Source organism: Monodon monoceros, unplaced genomic scaffold (assembly GCF_005190385.1).
Source record: "Monodon monoceros isolate NGI ecotype Baffin Bay Population unplaced genomic scaffold, NGI_Narwhal_1 Super_Scaffold_3, whole genome shotgun sequence".
Taxonomy (NCBI): domain Eukaryota; kingdom Metazoa; phylum Chordata; class Mammalia; order Artiodactyla; family Monodontidae; genus Monodon; species Monodon monoceros.
The window spans coordinates 40,479,575-40,500,595 of NW_021703780.1; the positions used below are offsets into that span (position 1 = coordinate 40,479,575).

A 21,021-nucleotide genomic window follows, 5' to 3' on the forward strand; every position below is an offset into this window, starting at 1 on the left:
AATGGAAGGGAGAGTTTGAGGTTCTGGGACTCTGAGGGCTTGGGGATGTAAGGGTCTGTGGTCCCAGAAAGTGGCAAGATGCTCACCATCTGTGGAATTCGCAAGGATGCAGGAGGTGGGAAACTCAGCAGTTGGAACCGTATTAACATTTCTGGTTTCCCCAGAAGCTCACCTTTGGACCCAGCTCTGCCTCCACGAGTCCCTCCAGCTTCCCTAAAGCTGGGTTAGGGGGTGGGGTGGGTGGGGGCGAGGCGGGCGTCAAAGTCGGTTTCTTCTCTCTTCCTTCTTTCATCAGCTCTCTCAGAGGAAGAGGACGAGAGAGACTCGAGGTATTTTACGAGCCTCATTTCGTCTCACAGCCTTCACAGCGGCAATTGGCACAGATTCTTCTCAGAGCCCCCTCCCCACATCGCCCGTCCTCAGGCCCTGGAGCCCCTGGACAAAGCGCGGCCTCCTGGTCATCAGCGCCTGCGCCTCGGGGATCCCCTCCAGAAAAGGAAGGAGAACCACCCAGGTCCCACCTACTTGGTTGGTCATTAGTTCTGTGGTGGAGCTTGAAAAGCAAACCAACAACAATAGCAGTAATAATAACACATTTGTACAGCGTGTTGTGCTCATTTGTATGCATGTGTTATGACTTCAAGATTGGGAGATGTAGGCAACTGGATGTAGAAATAGCTTCTGGACAGCGACAAGGGAGCGCACAGCCCATAGAAAGGAATGACAGGCGCATTCGATTAAGCCGTGGAAACTGGTACCTGACAGGTAGGAAAGCAGCGCCAGAAGGCTTGTCAATAGCCCAGTGGATGCAAAAAGTTTTAATTCCCTCTTAAGAGATTCCCGCCCTTCCATGCACCCTTGTGCAGCCTTGGAGGGCCAATTCCTCAGCTGCCCTGTTCCGTTCCCCCCTCCCCTGCTTGGACAGGTGGCTCAGTCCTCCCGGCACGCGACTCGCTGGCAGTTGGGCCAGGATGCGGGAAGTTTCTGATTGGCGGAGTGGCAGAAGCACCGGGTGAAAAGAGCTCCACTGGCGGCGCGCCCCAATCCGGGCGTAGCCAGCGCCGTACGGCAAAATGGCGTCCTCCAGGCATTTGGGACCCCCGGATGGGACAATTCCGCCCCCTGCAGGTCAGGGGGAAGGGAGCCGCAGACTATGTGGGCGGCCTTAGAAGCCCTCGCGGGGCGGGTCCACCGTCACTTCCGGCCACCGGGGGCGGGGGGGGGGGGGGGGGGGGGACTGGATTCCGTACGACAATATGGCCGCACCTAGGTGCCTGTAGCCGGAAACTCCGCGGCTTCCGGTCCGGAGTAGGGCCTGCGGTGGGAGGGGGAAGGAAGACGGAGGGAACCATGCGAGGTTCTGAGATCAGCGGCGAGGGTCTTCTCGAGAGACTGTTTCTGAGGTGGGGGCCGGACGGTGCGGGGAGCGAAGGCGGGGGCGGGAATGTCGAGGGACAGGTACTGGGGGGTTCTGGGCGCTGAGTCTGAGGGGCAAGCTGTGGTACCCTCCTTCCTATCCCTGAAGGGGAGTGGGGCGGCCGGGGGCTGAACTGGGGGAGGGGTACTTGGCGGGAAGCTCATCTAGGGGAAGGACCGGACTCAGGGCTGGAATCTGAGTGGAAGCAGGAGAGCCCAGTGTGGGGCTCACTGTCGGTTACAGGTCCCAGAAAGAGAATGGGGAGAATTAGGGTGGGGTGAGAGGTAGGGGGACTTGAGGTGAAATATCTCCAACCTAACGCCCCGGTTTGAGGAGAGCCATCAGAGGGTAGAATATGGAGATAATTTAAGTAGGAGAAAGGGGGATGGATTGTTGGGAGGGAACCTTCTTCGCCTCAGAGAGTCTCGGAGTTGGGGTGAACCTTCAGGATGGAGTGAGGATGTGGATTTGATGTGTGTGAGAACGAAAGGGGAAAACACCTGAGGTGGTGCCAGCGGGGGTGTGGTATCTGTTCGAGGGGATGTCAAGGAAATCTGGAGTGCAATGTGAGAGGTCGTCCAGGGGTTGAGAGGAAGAATCAACTTGCCAACTATGAGAAATAGTGGGGAAATGCAACTGAAAGACCGGATATCGACGTGAGGGGTGGAGCTGGGGGTGGGACTTAAGGTTTTCAGATGGTTTGGGGCTCCCATAGTAAAGGGCCCAAAAAACATATGGTACTAATGGTTGCTGAAGATAGGCAGTGAGGACACTGTTGGGCATGGCTGGGTGTTTTGAAACCCAAGAAGACTGAAAAATGTGTGAGATGAAGGGATGGGGCTATGCTGGAGGGGCTCTGTCTGAGGCCCCATCCCCTTCCAGCAGGAATTACGAAATCCCCAACACTTCCTCCCTCCGGGGGATTTGATCCCCCATGGCCACCGCTAACAGCATCATCGTGCTGGATGATGATGACGAAGATGAAGCAGCTGCTCTGCCAGGGCCCTCCCACCCACCCCCCAATCCGGCCTCACCCAGGGCAGAAGCCCCTGGCTCCTCCCAGCCCCATGGGGCTGGAGGAAGCTGTAGTTCGGGCGGCAAGAAATGCTACAAGTTGGAGAATGAGAAGCTGTTTGAAGAGGTGAGCTTTAGGGGAGAAGATTCTTGTACTCCAGGGAGGGGGATGGCTGACTGGCTCTCCTGTCCTTTCTTCCCCACTAACCCCACCTCACCTTCTTTCTCTCAATCCCATCCCTTGTCTCTTTCCCCCTCCCTTTTTCTCCTGAACCTTCCAGTTCCTTGAACTGTGTAAGACGCAGACGGCGGACCACCCTGAGGTGGTCCCGTTCCTCTATAACCGGCAGCAGCGGGCCCACTCTCTGTTTTTGGCCTCGGCGGAGTTCTGCAACATCCTCTCTCGGGTCCTCTCTCGGGCCCAGAGCCGGCCAGCTAAGCTCTATGTCTACATTAATGAGCTCTGCACTGTTCTCAAGGCCCACTCAGCCAAGAAGAAGCTGAACCTGGCCCCTGCTGCCACCACCTCTAGTGAGCCCTCTGGGAATAACCCTCCCGCAGACCCCTCCTTGGACCCCACAAGTGCTGAGACCACTGCCTCTGAGGCCTCAAGGACCCATGGTTCCCGGCGGCAGATCCAGCGCTTGGAGCAGCTGCTGGCACTCTACGTGGCAGAGATCCGGCGGCTGCAGGAAAAGGAGTTGGATCTCTCAGAATTGGATGACCCAGACTCCACTTACCTGCAGGAGGCGAGGTTGAAGCGTAAGCTGATGCGCCTCTTTGGGCGGCTGTGTGAGCTGAAAGACTGCTCTTCACTGACAGGCCGGGTCATAGAGCAGCGCATCCCTTACCGTGGTACCCGCTACCCAGAGGTCAACAGGCGCATTGAGCGGCTCATCAACAAGCCAGGGCCTGATACCTTCCCTGACTATGGAGACGTACTGCGGGCCGTAGAGAAGGCAGCTGCTCGGCACAGCCTTGGCCTCCCCCGACAGCAGCTCCAGCTCATGGCTCAGGATGCCTTCCGAGATGTGGGCATCAGGTTACAGGAGCGTCGCCACCTTGATCTCATCTACAACTTTGGCTGTCACCTCACAGATGACTATAGGCCAGGTAGGCATTAGTGAGATGCTCCTTGGTAACCCTCATTCGTCAGGTGTGTGGTGGAGGGGATGTCTCTCTAGTCCCTTCTTCTAGGGTTCTGGGTGAGTACACTGACTTTATATCTTCCCACATAGGCATTGATCCCGCACTGTCAGATCCTGCCCTGGCTCGGCGCCTGCGGGAGAACCGGAGCCTGGCTATGAGCCGGCTGGATGAGGTCATCTCCAAGTATGCAATGATGCAAGACAAGAGCGAGGAGGGCGAGAGACAGAAGAGAAGAGCGCGGCTCCCCCAAGCCACCTCTTCCCACTCTGCAGACCCCTCCAAAGCCTCCTTGGATTCTGGTGAGGTATGGAAGGGAATACACCCTTCAGAGAGACCTTGTCCTTCCACTGCACTGGCCAGGAGGGAGTACGTGGTGACTGATCATGGCGTGTGCAGAAGGAATGCAAGAAGCAGCCCCTCTGGGGCAAGGGATTCCCTAGAGAAACTCCTTTGTCCCCTGCAGGGCCCTAGTGGGATGGCATCCCAGGAGTGCCCTACCACCTCCAAGGCTGAGACTGATGATGAAGATGAGGAAAGTGAGGAGGAGGAGGAGGAAGAGGAGGGAGAGGAAGAGGAGGAGGAGGAAGATGAGGAGGCCACAGATTCTGAAGAAGAGGAGGATCTGGAACAGATGCAGGAAGGTCAGGGGGACGATGAAGAGGAGGAGGAGGAGGAGGAGGAAGCAGGTATGTCAAGGAAACAGTCTTCTCATCGGTTCCCTCTACTCTGTTGGGCATGAGCCCCCTGTTTGAGATCCTTCCCTTCTTCCTCTTACTCCTAGTGTCCTCTCAGCAGTCTTCTTTCTCCTAGTTCTTTTGCTACCCCTCCCCTCTTTTCTTCTTTTCCAGGGAAGGATGGAGATAAGAGCCCCATGTCCCCACTACAGATCTCCACTGAAAAGAACCTGGAACCTCGCAAAGGGATCAGCGGGTCGTTGGGGGAGCAGCAAAACAAAGGACTCACAGTGTCACCATCTTCACTGGCAGAAGAGCCCCCGGCCCCCTCCAGCGTAGTTGCTGAAAGCAGTGGAGAGCACCTCGAGGAGTTGCCCCTGGAGGAAGAGAGCCCTATGTCTCAGCTCTTTGAGCTAGAGATTGAAGCCTTGCCCCTGGATACTACTCCTTCCCCTGAGGAGAGGGACGTTTCCTCTTCCAGGAAGCAATCAGAAGACCCCCTCACCACTGTCTTGGAGAATGGAGCAGCCATGGTCACCTCCACTTCCTTCAACGGAGGCGTCTCTCCTCACACCTGGGGAGATTCCAGTCCTCCCCACAAGAAATCTCGGAAGGAGAAGCAAACAGAAGCCAGGCCATTAGGAAAGAGGTAACAGCAATAAGGAGGAGAAAGAGGGAAGCCAAGGAGGGACTGCGGGGGCTTTCTGAGAGCCATACTGTGGAACGGAGTCTGCGGGGAGAAACTGGAGCTCCCCCTCCATCCTCAGTCTCCATATACCCTTCCACCCACATATGTTTCTGTCTCTAGCTATGTGGAAAGGCAAAGGGCAGTGCATGAGAAGACACATACTCTGCCCAGCCCGCCTTCCCCCTTGGCTTCCATGGCTCCAGTTGCCGATTCCTCCACGAGGGTGGATTCTCCTAGCCACGGCCTGGTGACCAGCTCCCTCTGTAGCCCATTTCCAGCCCGGTTGTCCCACACCCCACAAACACAACCCTCCAGACCTGGTACTTTTAAGGTAAGAGGGGGAGGCTGTGTTTCCTGACTTCATTCTCTTTCATTGTTCAGTTTGGGGTATTCTGTCTGCTGCACTCATCACCTCCTCTCTCTGATAAGTCCTTCCCTTGGCTTCTCGTCCGCTGTGTTCCAGACCTCTCTGATTCTCTGTCTCTCACTCCCCCGCAGATGAGTGTGGCCACACAGTGCGATCCAGAGGAGATCATCGTGCTCTCAGACTCTGATTAACTGCCTCCCCCTCCTCCCTGCCTCCAAAATGTTTTGGGATAGTATTTGGAGGACGGTGGGAAGCAGATGACTGAGGAAGGGATGGACTGAGCTAATCGCCTTTTGGTGGTTTCTTAAAAAAAAAAAAAAAAGCTTAAGTTTTACACAGAAACATTAATAAACAATAAAGTTCTTTTCTTATTGTATCCCTGTCTTTTCCTTGTCCTGCTCTCACCAGCTGGTGATTGGCACGAGCTGTTCTCTGCCTCAGGGTTAGCCGTTCCCCCGGGATAGCCCTGGATCTGCCCTTTCCAGCTGCCTTCAGCACGCCTCTCGCGGAGTTTTTCTCGCCCTCAGGCCTTCTCCTTGCCCTCTGCCAGGCGCTGAAAAAATGTACTTCAGCCTCCTGAACGCGCTTTACTTTCTCACTTCGAGCGGTAGCAGTAAAAAGGCCAATCACGGGCCGACTCAAGGTTATTTAGCCAATCCAGGCCCGGAGGTAGGGGGCGGGGTTTCAGGGGGACTGTCAGAAGCTGGGAGACCGGGGCGATTAGATCCCGCAAACCCGCTAATGGCCACAGCTCAGGGGCGGAGCCCAGTCAGCGACGGCCTAGACCCATCGCCAGTGGGAAGAGGCAGGCTTACCGAATTAAAGGGGAATGAGAGCTTCGGCCGAACCGAGTCCTGCGTCCTCAGCGGCGGAAAGAGACCTGGTACCCTTAAGGTGGAAGGAAGAAGCTGTTCTTTAAAGGAGAAGTGGCCGAGTCGGCCGAGTATTGCCCAGCGGGTCGGGCGGGGTTCCCGCCTGTGCCTTTAAAGCCTGAGGGGCGGGAGGCGGAGCGGAGGCGGAGGGCGGAGGGAGTCGGCGCAAGATGGCGGCGGGAGGGGCCCAGGCTGCAGCTCTGGCCGCCGAGTGAGGGGCGGGGGGGCCCGGGGGCGCGCGGCCCGGTAAGCGGGGACGCGCGGGGTTGGGGGGCGCCTTCCGGGTGGGAGAGGAGGTCGAAGTAGCGCTTGGGGCGGAGCAGAAGGGGGCGGGGTCCGATGTGGGCGGGGGTAGATAAGGGGCGGAGCCCAAAGCCATGGGCGGGTCTTGAGGTGGGCGGGGCCTAAATGGGCGGGGTTAGGGATAACTGGGGGCAAGGTGCGTGGCCTGCGAGAGAGCCGTGGGGTGGGGGGGCACGCCCTAAAGGGAAGTGGAGAGAGGGGTGGTTTTCAACACCAGAGCCAACCTGCCCCCCTCCCAAGAAAAGGGTACAAAACCCCAGAAAGGTAAATTTTGGAAAGTCAGGCTCTCAGGCAAATGGGAATTTCTGAGGGGAGGCACCCCACTCCCCAAGAGCACCTTATTTCTGTAACGTCCAAGGAAAGATCACTGGATTTGGAGTTAGGACACCTGCGTTTGTGGGTGCTGCCACTTAATGGTGTAACCTTGGATAATCTTTTAATCTTTCTGAGCCTCAGTTTCCTCATCTGTCAAATGGAGTTGAAAGGAATACCTACCTTATAGTGTCACTGTGGGGAGTTACTCAGATAATGTGTGAACATGTTTTTAAACTGTAAAGGGCTGTGTCATTATGGGTTGTTATCATTCTTCTCTCTTTCTTTCCAGAGACCCCCCCGGCCGCCCTCCTCCTTCCCTTGTTCCTGTGGCTGGGGGGGTACCCCTTCCCTCCACACCATGGAGCCATCTTCCCTGTCTCCCAGCGGGGCAGCACTCCCCCTGCCTCTATCGCTGGCCCCACCACCACTGCCCCTGCCTGCAGCGGCAGTAGTGCACGTGTCCTTCCCCGAGGTGACCAGTGCCCTCTTGGAGTCTCTCAATCAGCAGCGGCTGCAGGGCCAGCTCTGTGATGTGTCCATCCGAGTGCAGGGACGGGAGTTCAGGGCTCATCGTGCTGTCCTGGCTGCCTCTTCCCCTTACTTCCACGACCAGGTCCTACTCAAGGGCATGACCTCCATCTCGCTGCCCAGCGTCATGGACCCAGGCGCCTTCGAGACTGTCTTGGCTTCAGCTTATACTGGTCGCCTCAGCATGGCCGCTGCTGACATTGTCAACTTCCTCACAGTGGGGTCTGTGCTCCAAATGTGGCACATCGTGGATAAGTGCACTGAACTCCTCCGAGAGGGCCGGGCCTCAGCCGCCACCACCACCATCACCACTGCTGCAGCCACATCGGTCACTGTCCCTGGTGCTGGGGTCACCTCAGGGAGTGGGGGCACCGTGGCCCCTGCCACTGTGGGATCCGTACGCTTCCATGCCTCCAGCCGGGCCAGTGAGAATCAGTCCCCCAGCAGCAGCAACTATTTCAGCCCTCGGGAGTCCACTGATTTCTCATCTTCCTCCCAGGAGGCTTTTGCAGCTTCTGCAGTGGGCAGTAGGGAGCGTCAAGGAGGTGGCCCTGTATTCCCCGCCCCTGTGGTTGGCAGTGGGGGGGCTACCTCTGGGAAGCTGCTGCTGGAGGCAGATGAGCTGTGTGATGATGGTGGGGATGGGAGGGGTGCAGTGGTCCCTGGGGCTGGGCTCCGCCGGCCCACCTACGCACCCCCCAGCATTGTGCCGCAGAAACACTGGGTATATGTGAAACGGGGTGGAAACTGCCCAGCACCAGCGCCCCTCGTTCCCCAAGACCCAGACCTGGAAGAGGATGATGAGGAGGAAGACTTGGTGTTGACCTGTGAGGATGATGAAGATGAAGAGCTGGGGGGTGGCTCCGGGGTGCCAGCAGGGGGAGGATCTGAGGCTACCCTTAGCATAAGTGACGTCCGGACCCTGTCTGAGCCTCCAGACAAGGGAGAGGAGCAGGTCAATTTCTGTGAGTCCTCCAATGACTTTGGCCCCTATGAAGGTGGGGGTCCTGGGGCAGGGCTTGATGATTCAGGGGGACCAACCCCTTCCTCCTATGCTCCCTCCCATCCTTCGAGGCCCCTGCTTCCACTGGACATGCAAGGCAACCAGATCCTAGTCTTCCCATCCTCTTCATCCTCCTCCTCCTCCTCACAGGCTCCAGGCCAGCCACCAGGGAACCAAGCTGAACATGGGGCAGTGACCCTGGGGAGCACATCGGCAGGGGCCCTGGGCATGCCGGGTGGCACCGGCGGGACTCCTGGAGGGACAGGCAGTGGGGATGGAAATAAGATCTTTCTGTGCCACTGCGGAAAGGCCTTCTCCCACAAGAGCATGCGAGATCGCCATGTGAACATGCACCTCAACCTGCGGCCCTTTGATTGCCCCGTGTGCAACAAAAAGTTCAAGATGAAGCATCACCTGACAGAGCACATGAAGACACACACAGGCCTCAAGCCCTACGAGTGCGGCGTCTGCGCCAAGAAGTTCATGTGGCGAGACAGTTTCATGCGCCATCGGGGACATTGTGAGCGCCGGCACCGCCTAGGCGGCGGGGGCGGGGCCGGACCCGGACCCGGGGGGACCACCGGGCCAGCCTTGCAGCCCAAGAGAGAGTCCCCCGGCGGCCGGGGCAGCGGCGACGAGGCGAGTGGGGCCACGCCCCCGTCCACTCGACGGGTCTGGTCCCCGCCCAGCGTCCACAAGGTGGAGATGGGCTTCAGTGGGGGCGGAGGAGCAAACTGAAGAGGCGAGCTACTGGGGGTAGCTTTCCGGGAAGAGGGATTAGGGATCACTAGCCAGGGGCGCTGTGGCCCGTAGGTGATCTCCCAACACACTTACTGTCTTCCTATCTCTATGGACTTGTATATATTCTGGAGAGGGAACCGCCTCGCACCATGGGCCACCCCTTTCTACTCCTCAGCCCCTCCTCCCTAAAGTATCACCGGAACTCAGCCCTTCCTTCCCTTCAGATGGGTACACTGAAGCCCCAGCTCCCGAGTAGGGTGCAAGTGGTGGGGTGGGGGGGAGGGAGAGGGGACTTGTTGAGCATCCTGGAGTCGCTGGGTCGAGGGTCAGGTGGTTGTAGTCTGTACCTGAAGTCTGTGTTTGCGTAGTTGTGGGGACCAGGCCTTTGAGCCCCACCCTTGTCCTAGAACATACCCTGCCCCCCAAAAGGATGTGCCCCTTATTTCTACCCTAATCCCTCTTCCTCCACCTTGGGGGTCCCCCAACTCCATTCTCACTGGGGAGTGGGGGAGTGGAGACAAGGAGTAAGTCGTAGGAGTACAAGGGTTTTATTTTAAATCTTATTTTTTTTAAACGGTGATTAAAATATTTATTGGTCATTTCAGTTGCCTTCCCGACAACCCCTATGTGTTTGCTGGGGACCTGGCCCAGGTCGGGGAAGGTGGAGTAAGGGTTCTCAGGGAAGTGGATTCGGGGTTGGGGTGGACAGGAGGGGGTGCCTCTGGTGTGGGAAGGCTCCCGGACTCTGTGGTGCTGGGTGGTTCAGGAGGGCTGGGCGGGGCTGAGTTCCCCAGATCAGAACTGGAGAGGATGTTCCGGGATCCCTGCCCAGCCGGCGGAGGAAGCACCTGCCTCCCCCGAGCCTTCCCCTAACCGGAGCGGAGATTTCCTCCGCCCCTCCTGCCGGCCTTTGGAGGAAAGTGAAAGTGAAAGGGGAAAAGGCGGCTTCGGAGCTGAGAAGATCGCGGCGCCATGAAGCCTGTGTCCCTGCTCCTCGCTGTGGCTCTGGGTGAGCGAACCCCGCGACTCTTAGCCTAGGGAAGCGGTGGGAGATGACTGCCACCACGTCTGGGGGTGGGGTGGAGGAGGTCGGGTCACCTGACGTTGGGGCCGTCCCCTCACTCGCGCCCATACCCCTCAGGCACGGCGACCGTCGTCTCGGCGGGACCCGCAGTGATAGAGTGCTGGTTCGTGGAGGATGCGGGCGGGGGCCGGTTGTCCAAGAAACCCTCTGCACTGCTGCTGCGCCAGAGCTCGGAGAGCCCACCTCCCCGGCCGGACCTCGACCCAGAGCGCTACCTCAAAGTGCATGGTGAGTCATGCTGGACTCGCTCCCAACTCTGTCGCTTCCACCGAAACCCCCTGCTCTTTAGGTCTCACAGTGACCTCGGGCCTCAGTTTCCCCCTCTGTAAAATGAAACTGGATCACTTTTAAATCTCTCGCTACCGGGTAGTCTGTACCTTTAAAATTCCCTGGACGCTGCCCTCCCCTCCCCTTTCCTGGCGGAGATTCTACGGCAGCAACTTTTCTCTCTGTGCTCACAGACCCCGCGGGCACCCTCCTAGCCGCCTTCAGGCGATACCCGCGGGACGCCCCCGCGCCACGCTGCGAAATGAGCCACTACGTCCCGCTTCCTGCCTCGGCGATCTGGGTCAGCGGCTTGACCCCGGAGCAGAGCTGCCCGCGGGCCCTGGATGGGAGGTGGCTCATGGTCAGCATGTCCAGCCCGGTCCTCAGCCTCTCCAGCCTCCTTCGACCACAGTCCGAGCCTCAGCCGGAGCCTGCCCTCATCACCGTGGCAACAGGTAGCTACCGAGGGGAAGTAGAGCTAAACGGGTAGATTCTAAGGGTCCAGATCAGCCGTTAACTCGCTATGTGGACTTGAGCGAGTCATTTCCCTAGTCGGGTCTCAGTTTCTTTATTTATAAATCGAGGCAGTTCAGCTGAAGTTAAGATGTCTCTACCGCTTCTTCTAGTCCCAGCCTAGTTTAAACAAAAGTGCGGTTTGGGGCGGGGCTTTGGAGCCAGGCGGGGGTTCCTGACACCCGACCTTAAGAAACTCGCTAGGCGACGGAGTTGGGAGGGTCTCAGAAACAGGAATTTTTGCACCTTTCCTCCTAGATCTTGCTAGGCTCCCCCACATTTGCGGTTCACCCAGTTTAAAAAAACAGCCTTCGCGCCCCACCCGCGCCCACATCCGGCACTGCGGCAACCAGCAAAGCGCAGGCTCTTGAGCTCTAGCGCGTCGACCTCCCTTGACAGCCCCTTTCCTATGGCGCGTGATGATGCCCTGACTCTGTGGTCACCGAATGGTGGGCTTGAGTGCGTGGAAGGGAAGCGGCAGATCTAATGGTTCCCGCTGCAAGGGCCACTTACTGCATTGTGTGACGCAGTTTGAGGCCCAGGGGTCGGGCACCTTGCTGGGCTGGGGCGCAGGGAGGGAGTGGGCCGATAAAGCAAGAATGGGGAAGATATGACCGGGATTTGGGATTTCTCGGAGGTCTTCTGGGAGGGTGGGTAGGATATTAACAGAGTCCTCGGCTTCCTTCAGTCTTGTGCGATTTTATGGAAACAATACAGCCTGACCGGCTGGTCAACCCCAGCCGAACCCTACACCCTCCCTTCCCCAGTACCTTCTCCCTGCCACCCTCATCACTGAGAGAGAATCACCCACGGGGCTCAGCACCCACCCTGAAACCCTCACATCTGCCTAAACCTCCGTTCTTAGTCCCCAGACCTCGCCGTGGGCAGGGGCAGAGGCAAACTGCTCCTTGTGGGGACAGTAGCTCTCTCTAGTGGGTAGGAATATTTCCCAAGCTGTTGGCTTCACAAGGTGGGGTGAGAATGTCCTTTTCTCTCTGAATATGCTTTTCCAACTGTAAAATGTGGATGGTTATTTCCCATCTGCCTTCCCATTGTTGTAAAAATCAAGCGAGACACTTTGTTAATTTATTCACTGATTAAATATTTATTATCACCAAGAATAAATTAGGGCCCAGTAGTTCTCAGTCCAGGCTGCAAATAAGAATCCTTTTGGAGGTTATACTGAAATCCGAGTTTTACTCCAGATGAATTAAATCAGAACCTCTGGGTGGCCTTGGGTACTTTTAAGGGTCACAAAGGTGACCGGATGTAGAGTCTACTCTCAGGAAGGTTCCCATCAGATTTGTCTTGGGTAATTGTAGAGTAGAAAGTGACTTGGACCGTAAAAGAAGTGCAGATAGGGAGCCATGGGCGTGTGCCCAGGAGAGAAAATTATTGCATCTCACCCACCACCAGGGGTGAAAACTAGTTGCTGTGTTCAGCCCTCCTTTTCAAGCATTCCTACTTGATTAGGGATTTAAGAATGTGAAAGTTGTTGTTTCAATGTAAAGTTAAAAATGAACTCTTTCCAGGGTCACAGATCATCAGTAATTTTGCTAGTATGCATTTATACTTTATTTCTTACCAAATTAGTTGTCAAATACTCTAAAATGTTTCTTGAGAAATATACTTTTGTAATATACTTGTGTGTATAGTATTTAATTCTCATCATTCTTTTAAAATTGTTATAGAAAGTTTCAATGACACACTAAAGTAGAGAACAGTAAAATGAACCCCCCATATACCCATTATCTACTTGTATAGTTATTACATTTTACCAAATTGTTTTACCTATCCTCCCCCAAACTTCTATTCTTTTTTGGAAGTATTTTTAAGTATATCCCATCGTATTATTTTACTCGTAAGTACTTCAGTAAGCATCTCTATCATATAAGGACTTTAACAACCCCCCCCACACAATAGCATTATCATACCTAACAAAACAAACAATAATTCCTTAGTATCATTTAACTCCTGGCTCATATTAAATTTCTCCCGATTGTCTCAATGATGTTATTTCACAGTCTGTTTGCTTCAGTCAGGATAAAAAAGAGGCCTATATATTCTATTTGGTTGTTGCAGCTGCTTGGGCTGCCAAAACAAAATATCATAAACCAGGGGGCTTAAACAACAGGAATTTAGTCCAAGATCAAGTCCAAGATCAAGGTGCTAGCAGGGCTGTTGTCTGGTGAGAACTCTCCCCTTGTGGTTACAGATGGCTGCCTTCTGGCTGTGTCCCCACGTGGAGGGGAGAGAGAGAGCTGTGGTGTTTCTTCCTCTTCTTAGAAGGGCACCAGCTCTATCAGGTTAGGGCCTACCTTTATGACCTCATTAACTTTATCACCTCCTCCTAGTCCCTATCTCCAAATACAGTCATATTGTGGGTTAAGGCTTCAACATTTGAATTGGGGGGGTTGGGGGAGGGAGAACCACAGACATTCAGTCTATTACAGTTTTGTCTCTCTTTTTTAAAAAATTTATTTATTTTTGGTCGCCTTGGGTCTTCGTTGCTGCATGCGGGCTTTCTCTAGTTGCAGTGAGTGGGGGCTACTCTTCATTGCGGTGTGCGGGCTTCTCGTTGCGGTGGCTTCTCTTGTGGAGCATGGGCTCTAGGCACGCGGGCTTCAGTAGTGTGGCTCGCGGTCTCTAGAGTGCAGGTTCAGTAGTTGTGGCACGTGGGCTTAGTTGCTCTGCGGCATGTGGGATCTTCCTGGACCAGGGATCGAACCCTTGTCCCCTGAATTGACAGGCGGATTCTTAACCACTGCGCCAGCAGGGAGGTCCCAGTTTTGTCTCTTAAGTCTCTTTTATTTGTAATTGCCCCACCCCTTTAAATGCTATTGATTTGTCATTTGTTCTGTAGAAGTTCCCACATTCTATATTTGGCCAATTGTTTCCTCATCCTGTCATTTCCTTTGTTCCTTTTCCCTCCATATTTCCTATAAATTGGTAGTTAGAGCTAGAGGCTTGATTAGATTTGGGTTTAAATTTTTTCAGTAATATATATATATATATATATATATATATATATTTGCAGTACGCGGGCCTCTCACTGCTGTGGCCTCTCCCATTGCGGAGCACAGGCTCCAGACGCGCAGGCTCAGCGGACATGGCTCACGGGCCTAGCCGCTCCTCGGCATGTGGGATCTTCCCGGACCGGGGCAAGAATCCATGTCCCCTGCATCGGCAGGCAGACTCTCAACCACTGTGCCACCAGGGAAGCCCCAGTAATATTTTATAATAGTTTTTACCGTTCACTTTTTAACAGAAAAGCATAAGCCTATATAATACAAGCTGCAAAACAGGTAGAAATTTCCTTACCAACAGGTCCTGGCCCTGTTGTGTTTACATTTGTATTTTTACAGAGTCCAGGTTGTGGGATGCAGGTCTAAAATTGCTTCATAAACCCATATTAAAGAGCACCGTTAGCTTAAGGTTGAACTGTAAAACCTTTAGGTTTTGTTTATGAATCCTACAGATTGATTCTTACAATTCAAAACTGTATTTTTGGATTTTAATAAACTAAATGAAATTGCTTACTTTTTTTTACTCTATTGAACAAAAACAATCGCATGAAGTTCAGAGAAGTTTAACCTTATAGGCCTTAGAAGCTAGGATTAAAAATTACACAAAAATAGGGAATTCCCTGGCAGTCTAGTGGTTAGGACTCTGCTCTTTCACTGTCGAGGGCCTGGGGTTCAATCTCTGGTTGGGGAGTTAAGATCCCGTAAGCCCCGTGGCATGGCCAAAAAAAGAAAAAAGAAAAAAAAAATTACATAAAAATAACCACAAGAGGCTTCCCTAGTGGCGCAGTGGTTGAGAGTCTGCCTGCCGATGCAGGGGACACGGGTTCATGCCCCGGTCCGGGAAGATCCCACATGCCGCGGAGCGGCTAGGCCTGTGAGCCATGGCCGCTGAGCCTGCGCGTCCGGAGCCTGTGCTCCGCAATGGGAGAGGCCACAGCAGTGAGAGGCCCACGTACCGCAAAAGAAAAAAAAAAAATAACCACAAGAGAAAAAAATTACTTCTACCTGGAAGACCCAGACATTTCTGGCAGTGGAACAGATCTGAAGGACATGAAGTAGTTAGATGTTGGAGAAAATGGGGGAGGGACATTAGAAACTGAAGGAACCAAAGCAAAGAAAAGCCCAGTGACTAGAGTTTCTACTGGTCGCAAGAAAGGGATTCTATGTGGCTGGTTCTTAGGGTGCAAGAGAAGTCTGGAAAGATGGGTTGGGGGCTGGATTACCAAGTACCGTGAAAGCTGGAGTTTATAAATGATAGTGAACCATCAGGAGTTTTGTATGTTTGTGTGTGTGTGTGTGTGTGCCATTTTCCCAAAAGCCTGTTATTTTACTTGATTGCTACAAAAGGTGGCAATGATTAGATCATTGGACTAATGGGGAAAATAGAGATTAAGTCCTTTTCCCAAGATACCCAGCAAGTCCATCATGATGATGATGGCAGTAATGAAAATAGTAACAGCTAAGCATTTTCTATATGCCGGCTCCTGTTCTAAGCACTTTATAGGCATAATCTTATTTATTCCTCTCAACAACCGTAAGAACTAGGTACTGATGTTATTCCCATGTCACAGATGAAGATATAGGAGACACAGAGCAGTTAGGTAATTTGCCCAGGGACACACAACTTGTAAGAAGCAGGGCTAGGAATTGAACCCGGGCCATCTAGCTCCAGCCTGTGCCTTTAGTTGCTGGCTTCCTAGGTAGCTGGGATTTTTAAACAGGCAAGTGCCCAGATCAGACTTGTAGCCACGCTATTTGGTTTCAGTGTGGAGGATGAAATGAAAGGGAGAGAGATACTGATAGAGGATAGGGAGACCTGAGAGGAGGCTGTTGTAATTGTCCAAATGTATATTGATAAGAACTTGAGTAGGAAACATGTAAGATCTATTTGGGAGACAGAATTAGGGCCTGGTGGGGAGAGCACATAGCACATTATATTTGGCAATCTGTCTCCTATGCAATTTGAGGGCAGGGGCTGCCTGTCTTGTTTACCACTCTCGTCAACCGTGAACATCCTAGGTGCTTAATAAATATTAGTTGAATGAATTAATTAGAAGAAGGAGTCTTAGGGACTCCAAATGCTTGCCTTTAGCACCTGGGGGCTGGTGGTGATCATTGGTCAAGGCAGGTAAGATGGGCATTGGAGCCGAGTGGGGAAATGTTCTAGAGATGCTATTGAGTTGGGGCACGTTACATTTGTCTGGCAGATGGTTGGCTGTAATCACAGCAAACACTTTTGTAGTCATACTGTGTTCCAGGCACTGTCCTAAGCAGCTTTCACATATAGGTGTCTTTGTTATCCAGAATCAGGAACTGCACACGTCTGAGTAGCAGGTGTTAAATGATTTAACCTTCCCTGCAACCTCATGGGATAGGTACTATCATCATTATTATCCCTATTTAGGAGATTCAGAAACTGAAGAGTAAAGTAACTGTTCCAAGGCCATATAAATAGCTGCAGAGTGGGGATTAACCAGGGCAGCCAGGCTCCAGGCACTCCACCAGCATATACTGCCTCAGTAGATCACAGATGTCTGTGTTCAGGTCTAGTCTAGAGCCAGAACCTTCCAGAGTCAGTAAATACTCTGCATAGCACCATAGGGTTGACAGTCATGAATCATCACTTCTTCACCAGCAAACCAAGAAGGGCCTGGCTCTTCAAAGGTGGGCGTGGAGGCTGGTGGGCTGGTTCAGGTTGTGTCAGGGCACACTCAGATCCCGCTGACCCCAGAGCTGGTGCAGCACGGGCTGTGTGTTCCGAGCAGCCTTCAAGGGCTCAAGGCCTTTAAGGGTTCAAGGCCACTCCCTGCCTCTATTCACCGTGAGACCTCTCTGCCCACTCTGAGTCTCACTGGGTCCCACCCAGTCCCAGGGCAAAGGGGATTTGCGGGGAGGGCTGGGAGATGGTGAGTGTCAGAAGGGAGGTGTCCTCAGAGGGGTGGGTAAATTAGAGTCGAGTCCCCCCCGTAACTCCATTTCTCTATTTTATTCTTTCTTCCTCTCCCCCTCCCCACCTTCCTCTCCTCATCTTCCCCAGCTGTGCTGACCGTCCTCACTCACACCCCCACCCCTCGCATCCGAATCGGACAAGATGCCCTGCTGGACCTGAGCTTCGCCTACACGCCCCCCACCCCCAAGGCTGCTACCTCTCTGGCCCCAGGTCCCCCTCCCTTTGGGCTGGAATGGCGACGCCAGCACCTGGGTAAGGGGCACCTGATGCTGGCTGCGACCCCTGGGCTGAGTGGGCCGATGCCAGCTGCCCGAGAGGGGGCGGTGGCATTTGCTGGTTGGGATGACGATGAGCCCTTGGGGCCGTGGACCGGAAATGGGACCTTCTGGCTGCCTGCAGTGCAGCCCTTCCAGGAGGGCACCTATCTGGCTACTGTACACCTGCCGTACCTACAAGGGCAGACCACCCTGGAGCTTGCCGTACAGAGTGAGTGAGGGGACAGGGGTCTCTGTGGGTAGAGGGTGATCACTGGGATTATGGGGACACCATGATGGGGGAAGGATGGTGGAGAAAAGGGTGCTGGGTGAGTAGAGGGAGACAGATTGGGGGTCCCTGAGAGTCATGGGGGGCAATGGGTAGAGGGTCCCTGGGAATCTGAGCGGCTTTGGGATGAAGGTTCCCAAATCTGAGGGAGTAGGGGTCCCTGAGAATGGGGGCTTTGGCATGGAGATTCCTGTGAAACACCAATGGAGAGATGGCAGGTTCCCCATCCTGGGAGGAGAAAACCCAAACCCCTCAGTATTGGGGAAGCCAGAGGGCACACTGAGGGCCTCTGAGAGAGGACAGTGTAGATTGATTCCCTCATGCTGCTTTCTTACTCTCTCCCCAGAGCCCCCCAAGGTGACCCTGACACCAGCACCTCTTATATGGGCTGCCCCCGGGGAGGCACCCCCGGAGCTGCTCTGCCTCGTGTCCCACTTCTACCCCTCTGAGGGCCTGGAGGTGGAGTGGGAGCTCTGGGGTGGCCCAGAGGGTCGCTTTCAGAAGGCCGAGGGGCAGAGGTGGCTCTCCGCCCTAAGCCATCACTCAGATGGCTCCGTGAGCCTCTCTGCACACCTGCAGCCGCCCCCGGTCACCACCGGGCAGCATGGGGCACGCTATGCCTGTCGTGTCCACCACCCCAGCCTGCCCGCCTTGGGGCGCAGCGCCGAGGTAACCCTGCAGGTAGCTGGTAAGAGCCTGAAATATGGAGAAACGGGGAGGGGTGTGGGGAGAGGTGCCTGGGAATTTCAGACTCATTCTTGCCCCTTCTGCCTGCCAGGTCTCTCTGGGCCCTCTCTGGAGGATGGCGTAGGCCTCTTCCTGTCTGCCTTTCTCCTCCTTGGGCTCATCAACATGCTGGGCTGGGCCGGTGAGTGTAAGTCCCACCCAGGCTGGGACCCTTGACTGGCAGACATTCTCTTCCTCCTCCCAGAAGAAGTCTGACACCCATCCCTCTGCCCTTCTACTGCCCCAACCCATCCCTTCTAAATTTCTCTCCACAGCTGCCTACCTGGCAACTTCCGAGGATTCAGTGGAAAAGGTAACGACACTCTACCTTCCTTTATTTTTCCCTTCTCATTTTATCCCCTCTGCCCAACTCCTCACCCAGGAGGGAGGCTGCTGGCTTGGTGGGCAGAACCCAGACTTGGAATTCACACAGACCTGCATTAAATCCTGCCATCTCAAACATGCTACACCTCAGTTTCCTTGGGTGTAGGGGGAAAAAACTGATTAGGCAGTGCTGTCCAATAGAATTATAATGCAAACCACATACGTAAATTTAAATATATAATCTAGGGACTGCATTAAAAAGGTAAAGAGATATCTAATATATCCAAAATGTTATCGTGGCAACATGTCATCAGTATAAGAAATTATAGTGTTTTTTCCATTCTAAGTCCTCAAAAACAGGAGTTTATTTTAAACTGGCAGCACACCTGAATTTGGACTAGCCACATTTCAAATGCTCAACAGACACAAGTGGGTGGTGGCTACCCTTCCGGCCAGCAGAGCCTCAGAGGGCTCTTGGAATGATTAAAAGAGAAAGGGCATCTCCTCTGGAAGATGCAAGAGCAAAAGCACTTGGCACAGTGCCAGGCTTAAAACACAGAAAATGTTAGCCTCTATCATCCGCCATCCTCTGTGCCCATGATGTTCATTTGTCTCTGGATTGACCATGAGCACGTCACCCTGCCCCGAATTCCTCACCTCCTTTTCACTTCTCTTCCAGAAAACACAGTGAGGCCAACTCACCGCCATCCTGGGGAAGCCACCATCATCTCTGGTCTGAGCCACTGTAGTAACTCCCCCAAATTGTATACCCTTGGTTCCTGCACCCTCCAGTCTCTCTCCAGTGAGCAGCTGCTTTCTGAAAAGACAAAAGCCATTGACCTTCTTAGGGCTCTAGAGCAGCAGTTCTCAAAATTTTTGTTCTCAGGACCTCTTAAAAATCATCAAGGACCCTGCAGAGCTTTTGCTTATGTGGGTTATAAACTATAGATATTTATTGTACTAGAACTTAAAACTGAGAACAATTTAATACACAGGAAGACACAAGCACACGTTCCATTAGCTGTGGGGACGATGTCAATACACGTCATGTAGCTTCAGGAAAACACTGTACGTTTTTTAGAGAATGAGAATGAAAAGGCAAATAACAGTTTGGGATTGTTATGAAAATAGGCCAAACTTCGCATACCCCCTGAAATAGTCTCAGGGACCTCTGGGACAGAAACGGGTGCTCGAGAGGCAAAATCCATTCTTCTTGTCCTGGCTTGTGTATCCCTGCGCTCCAGCCACTGCTTACCTCTTCAAGCCCGCCTCGTGCTCTCTCCGTCCGGCCCTCTTCTCAATGCTTATCACACCTACGGCTGATCCTTTTCTTCAATTAGCCTCCCACCCTCCCTGCGTCCCAGAGCGCTGTTCCCTCTGCCTGGTCCACCCTCGCCCTTCCTGGGCTCCAGACCAGGTCAGCCTTGTCATTCCCTCAGATCGCCGCGTGTCCCTCTTGTGCAGTTCACCACGGTTGTATTTAAGTGATTGTGCGAGTCGTTGTTAAATGCTTGTCTCCCTGCCCGGACTGTCGTCTCCTCGAAGGCGAGGATGAGCCTGTCCGTCCCCTGGTGTATCCCCCGCGCCGGCACAGGGCCTGGCGCCCGCTGGAGGGCGCTCAATATAAGAAGTTAGTCTTTTTGCGTCCTAAGAATTCAAAAGCAGGTGTTGGATCAAATAACTATTGGAGGAAGGAAGCAGCGGCTCGGCTTAGGGACCTCCGAAGGTCGGGACGGTCGGCCAGACTGACGCGGGGAGCGGGTCTAATCGTATGGGAATAAACTTGTTCAGTGCTTCCAAAGGGTGCCTTAGTTCTTCCCCAGGGATCCCCTTTGCAAGCGCAAGAACACTTCCAATCGCGTGTGGTTCCTTCCAACGACCCCGCCTCTCAAATGCCTCGGCTGCACCCAATCCCCCTTCGGAACTGATTGGGGTCGGGCGCCACTAATGGCGGACAGGACGCCCTCAAGCAGCCGGCCCTAGAGGGGTGACCGTACGTGAACCGAGATCCAGGCCCTAGCGTCGGAAACCCCCGAGCGCCGAGTCCCTAACCGGACGTGGCGGCTTCCTGCTCCGCCCCCTTCCGAGGAGGCGGGAACCCAGGGCTCTCAGGAAAAGCCGGAGTGGATTTCGGCCCGCTACACGCGCGGGTGGGGGTGGGAGTAGAACCCCGCGGGCTGGAGTAACTGTGTCCGTCCCCGTCTAAAACGCTTCCCGCGGGAGTTTTAGCCTAGTGGTTGTGTTGGGGGAGAGGAATGTCAAATTTGGCTCCTGCCCTTCCCCGGGGGCTGGAGACTGAAATCTTTATATCAGTTCAGTGCGGGGCGACTTGGGTTCCAGGATCCCCGAGTCCGGGGGGCCCGAGGACAGCGGAGCTGGAGACCCGGGCTCCTGGGTCCCGGCCCCTGAGTGTCTAGCGCTCCTCTCATCCGCGGCCCTGCTCCTGTCCTCACTTCCTTCCCTTTTTGGCTCCTGCTCGCGGAGCGGGCGGACGTGGGGGGAGCGGAAAGGGCGGGA

At 54.3% G+C, this 21,021-nt stretch overlaps 3 protein-coding genes across 8 annotated transcripts; all 3 read left to right on the forward strand.

Moving 5' to 3' along the window:
• The first annotated feature begins 1,333 nt into the window (after window positions 1-1,333).
• On the forward strand, window positions 1,334-5,834 carry DAXX (death domain associated protein). 3 transcript variants are annotated; one of them, XM_029242526.1, is made up of 8 exons: window positions 1,334-1,403; window positions 2,303-2,558; window positions 2,713-3,544; window positions 3,670-3,884; window positions 4,044-4,266; window positions 4,429-4,903; window positions 5,063-5,273; window positions 5,441-5,678. In XM_029242526.1, exons 2-8 carry the CDS (start codon window positions 2,352-2,354, stop codon window positions 5,498-5,500), a joined length of 2,223 nt encoding a protein of 740 aa, XP_029098359.1. In that variant the 5' UTR covers window positions 1,334-1,403; window positions 2,303-2,351; the 3' UTR covers window positions 5,501-5,678. The 3 variants fall into 3 exon arrangements, with proteins under 3 accessions (XP_029098359.1, XP_029098357.1, XP_029098358.1); XM_029242524.1 differs by having other exon boundaries at window positions 1,340-1,403; window positions 2,300-2,558; window positions 5,441-5,834; XM_029242525.1 differs by lacking the exon at window positions 1,334-1,403 and having other exon boundaries at window positions 1,600-2,558; window positions 5,441-5,685.
• Window positions 5,835-6,137: 303 nt separating this feature from the next.
• On the forward strand, window positions 6,138-9,673 carry ZBTB22 (zinc finger and BTB domain containing 22). 2 transcript variants are annotated; one of them, XM_029242522.1, is made up of 2 exons: window positions 6,138-6,203; window positions 7,089-9,667. In XM_029242522.1, exon 2 carries the CDS (start codon window positions 7,158-7,160, stop codon window positions 9,066-9,068), a length of 1,911 nt encoding a protein of 636 aa, XP_029098355.1. In that variant the 5' UTR covers window positions 6,138-6,203; window positions 7,089-7,157; the 3' UTR covers window positions 9,069-9,667. The 2 variants fall into 2 exon arrangements, with proteins under 2 accessions (XP_029098355.1, XP_029098356.1); XM_029242523.1 differs by lacking the exon at window positions 6,138-6,203 and adding an exon at window positions 6,343-6,427 and having other exon boundaries at window positions 7,089-9,673.
• A 236-nt stretch (window positions 9,674-9,909) lies between these two features.
• TAPBP (TAP binding protein) lies at window positions 9,910-20,360 on the forward strand. 3 transcript variants are annotated; one of them, XR_003796673.1, is made up of 8 exons: window positions 9,910-10,080; window positions 10,213-10,383; window positions 10,617-10,877; window positions 16,999-17,397; window positions 17,801-18,135; window positions 18,233-18,322; window positions 18,456-18,493; window positions 19,184-20,360. XR_003796673.1 is itself a non-coding variant. In XM_029242528.1 (8 exons), the coding sequence occupies exons 1-8, from the start codon at window positions 10,044-10,046 to the stop codon at window positions 19,193-19,195; spliced, it is 1,350 nt and encodes a 449-aa protein (XP_029098361.1). In that variant the 3' UTR covers window positions 19,196-20,360. The 3 variants fall into 3 exon arrangements, 2 of the variants coding, with proteins under 2 accessions (XP_029098360.1, XP_029098361.1); XM_029242528.1 differs by having other exon boundaries at window positions 10,044-10,080; window positions 17,801-18,142; XM_029242527.1 differs by having other exon boundaries at window positions 17,801-18,322.
• Window positions 20,361-21,021: the final 661 nt, after the last annotated feature.

Excerpts from the sequence above, each read along its gene's own strand:
- ZBTB22 (XM_029242522.1), top strand. The coding sequence starts at position 7,158 with ATGGAGCCATCTTCCCTGTCTCCCAGCGGGGCAGCACTCCCCCTGCCT.
- DAXX (XM_029242526.1), top strand. The coding sequence starts at position 2,352 with ATGGCCACCGCTAACAGCATCATCGTGCTGGATGATGATGACGAAGAT. Across the intron at positions 3,545-3,669 it reads CACAGATGACTATAGGCCAG|GCATTGATCCCGCACTGTCA; the intron begins GTAGGCATTAGT and ends CTTCCCACATAG. Across the intron at positions 4,267-4,428 it reads GGAGGAGGAGGAGGAAGCAG|GGAAGGATGGAGATAAGAGC; the intron begins GTATGTCAAGGA and ends CTTCTTTTCCAG.
- TAPBP (XM_029242527.1), top strand. The coding sequence starts at position 10,044 with ATGAAGCCTGTGTCCCTGCTCCTCGCTGTGGCTCTGG. Across the intron at positions 10,384-10,616 it reads GCGCTACCTCAAAGTGCATG|ACCCCGCGGGCACCCTCCTA; the intron begins GTGAGTCATGCT and ends CTGTGCTCACAG. Across the intron at positions 17,398-17,800 it reads CCTGGAGCTTGCCGTACAGA|AGCCCCCCAAGGTGACCCTG; the intron begins GTGAGTGAGGGG and ends CTCTCTCCCCAG.